We start from the raw sequence: 5,000 nt of genomic DNA, 5'->3' as shown, positions 1-5,000 counted from the left end.
TAAACCCCTTCTTCCAAACCCCTCTTTCTTGCTCTTTAAGAGGAGCAGTTATATGTACTGTAGAGAAATGAGCATTAATGAAAGATCATTTTATGTGGCTCTACTTTTAAGCTAAAGTAGAGATACTTTGCACTGCAGTGCATACGGCTGTCTGTCGGGGCTTTTGTTTTTGCTGGAGAAGCTAGCAGTGAGTTAGTTAGTTATAATGGTTAGTTAATAGTTGTGGGGGTCGCTTTTTAGGTGAGAAATTAGTGCAGAGAAGTGGAGGGCTAGTGGACGTAGCATTTGGAGCAAGGGACGTTAGCAGTGTGAGCAGATGCAAAATGACATCACACGGCCCCTGGCAGCCACTTCATAGTATTGACTTTGGCACAACTGGGGCTCAAAGCGCATACCTTCCGCTTACCAGTACTACTGAATGATCCACAAAGATTAAATAGGCTACATGCTGTCTTATATCAGTGGGTCTCAAGATTTTTTGATGTCAAGGACCCCCAAATTAATATGTATTTGGCCACAGACCCCCATCGAAAAATATTTTGAGCCAGGGGAACCTCATACAAAATTTTCCTCGTTAAAATGTGTCAATTATTTTCACAATTTTTTCAAGGTAGCAAAATAGTAGATCTATAATCTCACAATAGCAGATAGGATAACATTGGTTAAACTGCTTAACTAATTTTGTTGGGGACCCCCTTGAACCCCCTCAAGGACCCCTGGGAGTCACTGTTATATATTCCACTATGTGAAGAGGATACACCTAGTAATGTTAGCTCTACGATGTACAGTAATAATAAGCATGTTACACAGGCAGTCATGGTATAGAGGCAAGTGAAATTAGCACCGAGTTGGCAGCAGGCCTGGGTCAAATAGCATTTGCACATAACTCTTATGTTTGTTTTAACCTACATTAAGAGCAGGGATGCCAACTTTCAAAAGGGGCGAGTGTTGAGATTGGGGACGTACGTGGGTGGAGGTGAAAGGGGACTTTATATTTATTCCACTGCAATATTGCCTCCCTTGGTTATTAATAACAGCTTTTTGACATTTTGTTTCCAACATTGCTCAAAATTCTGGTTACGCGTTTTGAATAGCATTTCACAACCAGATTCATTCTACATTGACCTTTCTTATTGTTGCAATATTGCATTCCCCAATGTGTTTTGCACATCCATTCAATCTTCCCCTGAAACTTTGATTTATGATATCTGGTATTCCAACCACACACACATGCACGTACGCCTGTGTGTGCGCGCGCACACTTTGAGACCTCACACACACACACACACACACACACACACACACACACACACACACACACACACACACACACACACACACACACACACACACACACACACACACACACACACACACACACACACACACACACACACACACACACACACACACACACACACACACACACACAGAGCGAGCAAACAGACTCTCCCATACAGACATATTCATTGCCCACACTGCCCCACTTTTCCTCTTACTTCCATGAAGCTTAAAGGGGAACACCACTGAATTTCGGCATTGTGCTACTCACAAACTTCAGGCTGTGTTATTGAATACAGACTTCAGTTCCTTCCACAAACAAGACAGAGGAGTTTGTCTTATACTGTACATGTGCACATCACCAGGGAGTCAATAGTAAGAGGTGACTATATCAGAATGTTTGCTGGAGTTGAGGGCACAACTTCTGTTAGTGAACTTCTTACATACATATACATATAACAGTCTTTTATATCGTCGCTGTTGGGTGGAAACCTTGTACGTACAAAAGCGTTACTTTTTAGGATATGGAAAAAAAAGAACCTTTGTTAAAATTGATCCAATTAAATAAAGTTATTATTTAGTCACAAGCTTTTGTTAAAACTTTATATTGGTTGAATGTTTATAAAACCCACAGACAGACTTAATGTTCGACCTTGTGTCCCTATTTTGGGCATGTCAGTAGAAGATTTTCGCCATTTTTCAAAAATAGCAAATATAGCAGATCTACAAGCCCACAACATGGTGTGTCATAAAAAGGTGGTTTCTGCCCAACAGCGACAATATAATAGTCTTTCATATGTAAAGGTTCAGGTAAATATTGTATCATGCAACAAAGTATGTCACCCATTTGCATACAGACCCGTGTGATTGTACGAAATTCTTTACCTTTGCTCAAAGATTGTGTGGTCATATGCTATAGAATTGGCAGCAATACCTCAGCATCTACGATATTCTGGGGGGAAGAAGTACAGAGCCAACTCAGGTAGAGAGCTAGACTCAAGTCTAGAGGGTTTAAGTGGTTCAATTCATAAATTGAGTGGTATTCCTCTTTAAGTGACCCCTGCAAAAAGGTGCTACAGTAAATAAGATTTATATTGCAGTACATAGTACAAAGCCCAATATCAACACCACTGGTAAACTCTCATCCCACTGGTCAACTCTCTCAGGAACGCTGCTGCTGATTGGTGCATCTGGACAAAGGCAGCAGAGCAAAACCAGCTCCAGTTTCTATATTTGTGCTTCTTTATGCTTGGTTGGGCTTTGGAATGCCAGGGCAAAAGAGTCCAAGTAAAGTAGTATATTATACTATCCTTTCTCTATTTCTCCATTCCTTTCAGCGTTAGTTTGGATTTCAGCTGTGCGCACAGAGCACATAAACGGAGGTCTTTGCAGGTTTGCAGGTTGTGTGTGTGTGTGTGTGTGTGTGTGTGTGTGTGTGTGTGTGTGTGTGTGTGTGTGTGTGTGTGTGTGTGTGTGTGTGTGTGAGGTCTCAAAGTTATACCAGTGCTTGAGGGGGAGAGAGAAAGTGAGAGGCAGAGCAGATGAGGAGGAGTGGAGCATTGTGGAGGAATGAGGGAGTATGGGTTGGAGCAGAGGGGCAGGCTTGTTCAGTCGGTGGACAGATAAAAAATGGTTTTGGGGGTGGGGGGTTCAGGGGTCCAGGGGTTCTTCAAGAGTGGAGGGGGCCGACGGAAAAAGAATGTCGTGAAACTTGTCCAGTGAGTGAAAGGATAAAGAAAAAAGAAACAAACCAAGATCTCCCTTTTCTTTGCATTTCTCTCCGTTTCGGCCCCTCGTATCTGAATTCTTGAACCGCTCTCCTGCTTGATTACATTAACATACTCTCTTCTCTGCTGGGCTCTTTCAGACACTTTTGCTCAGCCAAAATCTTTCAGATTTTTCCTTTTCTGTCTGTGTGTGTGTGTGTGTGTGTGTGTGTGTGTGTGTGTGTGTGTGGGGGGGGGGGGGGGGGGGGGGGGGGGTTCAGTAGCCCCCTGTCTCTCTGCTTCCCTTTATACTCAAGCATTTTAGTCTTGCAGGCCAGACATTTCATCTCTCTCTCTCTCTCTCTCTCGCTCTCTCTCTCTCCATGTCTTTTTCTCCCTAGCCATCATTAGTGTTTGATGTCAGGCAGCCAGCATTTCACCTCTCACTTCTCCATTTGGATGTTTGGGCTCTTCCCTTCTCTCTGCCCTACCAGCCTCCCCCTCCAACTCCCTCTCCCTCTTTGCTGTTGATTGCTTGTTTTCTTGTTCGGGATCAAAGCACCGCTGCATCTCTCTGTGCCTCTCCTCCCTCCAGTCCATCTGACATTTTCCTTTTTTTACTTCTCCAGTCCCATTTCTCTGTCTCTATGCTTTTTGCATTACATGCCTTTTAATACTTTTTTTCCCCTCACATTCCAACAACAATGATCATCTGTGTTTTTTTCCTCTCAAAGCCTCAACTCTCCTTCCACGTGTTTCCCTCTGACATTGTGCTAGTTTTATACAAAAAGGCTGGTCATCTTTTGTCCCCCGTTGTTTCCACCTTCTGTCCAACCATCCGTCCGTTTGTCTATCTATCCCATCCGTGCGTCCGTCCATCCATGCCTGCCTCAGGGCTTCTTGGGTCGTCCGTTGCGTGGCAGGTTCTCCACGGTGTTGCTGAGGCGATACTTAACGATGATGCTGTGCACGGTGGACTTGGGCATCCTGAGCTCAAGGCCGATGGCGCCCTCTGACTTGCCGTCCTTCCACAGGTCCACCACGCGCTGGCGCTGCATCACATCGTGCTCCTTGGTCTTTTGGCATACACCGGTGGCCGCGGTGGCGTTGACTCCGTTGTCGGGACCTCGCACCGCTCCCCCTGTAGTTCCTCCCACGGCGGCCCCAGCGGCAGCAGCGGCTTCTGTGGGGGCAGACAAGCGGCAGACTGTAGTGGAGGCTCTGGGTTGGGGAGGGGGATGTGGATGTGCAGGTGGAGGAAGGAGTGCCTATTATTGCAGCACTCCTTTTGTGTGAAGAGACTCCTTTCTATGGCGGGAGCAGCTCTAGGGGTGAGCAGCTCTAGGCTTCCTCCAGGTGTCACCCGGCAGTAACGCTGACACGTCAGAAACGCCGTCTCCCACAAGGCAATTTGGGGTAGCGGATCAGTGTCGAGGCATCGCCATCGAAGGACATGTTGACTCTGCATCCTCAATTCTGCATTTAACGGCTTGTATGATTTCTCATTACATTTTCTGGTGAGTTCACGGAGTGCAGCTAAAGTAGTCGCCCTACGGTTGAAAAGCAACATGGCAGACATGCTTATTTTCAGACATGTTTTGTGTACTCAAGAGTGGGGGCAAGACGGGAGCCAGTCTCAGGAGAGGACTGTTGATGGAGGGAGGTTAGGGGGGTCAGAAAATCAGAGGATTTTTGTTGTTTTACAATTCTGTCTGTTTCTGTCTCTCTCTCCCGCTTTGGCTCAGTCTAAAAAGGGGTCACTAACCACCACGACCCCAATCAAGACCACAAATGTGGCCCCATTCGCTGAATACTTATGGCCTGCCAGGGTTCAGTGTGTTCAAACTGTGTACAGCTCGGCTCAGCTGTGTTCAGCTCACCGCAATGAAGCCAGGCCCCCGCAACACCCACGGAGCAACACAAACTTGTGAGCGACTATTTCTGAACGCCAGCGTTTGGCCCAGCCCTCGTCTAGTTCACAAGTCGCAACACGACGTTTACACAACCGAGCTC

The 5,000-nt window shown here is 46.1% G+C and overlaps 1 protein-coding gene across 6 annotated transcripts in view; it reads right to left on the bottom strand.

The window, feature by feature from the left end:
• The window catches only part of chd3 (chromodomain helicase DNA binding protein 3), a 57,795-nt gene that overhangs the window by 3,980 nt on the left and 48,815 nt on the right, over positions 1-5,000 (bottom strand). For 4 of the 6 annotated variants that reach the window (XM_084043702.1, XM_084043703.1, XM_084043704.1 and 1 more), the window contains exon 39: positions 1,688-4,170. The exons of the other annotated variants lie outside the window; for them this stretch is intronic. In XM_084043702.1, the coding sequence (XP_083899828.1) occupies positions 3,878-4,170 (293 nt within the window). In that variant the 3' untranslated portion in view covers positions 1,688-3,877. Of the gene's footprint in view, positions 1-1,687; positions 4,171-5,000 lie in introns of those variants that run through there. 6 annotated transcript variants of the gene reach the window in all.

The sequence above is a fragment of the Gymnoscopelus microlampas genome, assembly GCF_963454915.1.
Source record: "Gymnoscopelus microlampas genome assembly, chromosome: 19".
Lineage (NCBI taxonomy): Eukaryota > Metazoa > Chordata > Actinopteri > Myctophiformes > Myctophidae > Gymnoscopelus > Gymnoscopelus microlampas.
The sequence above is the reverse complement of the archived record's forward strand: the minus strand, read 5'-3'. Positions and strand labels throughout refer to the sequence as shown.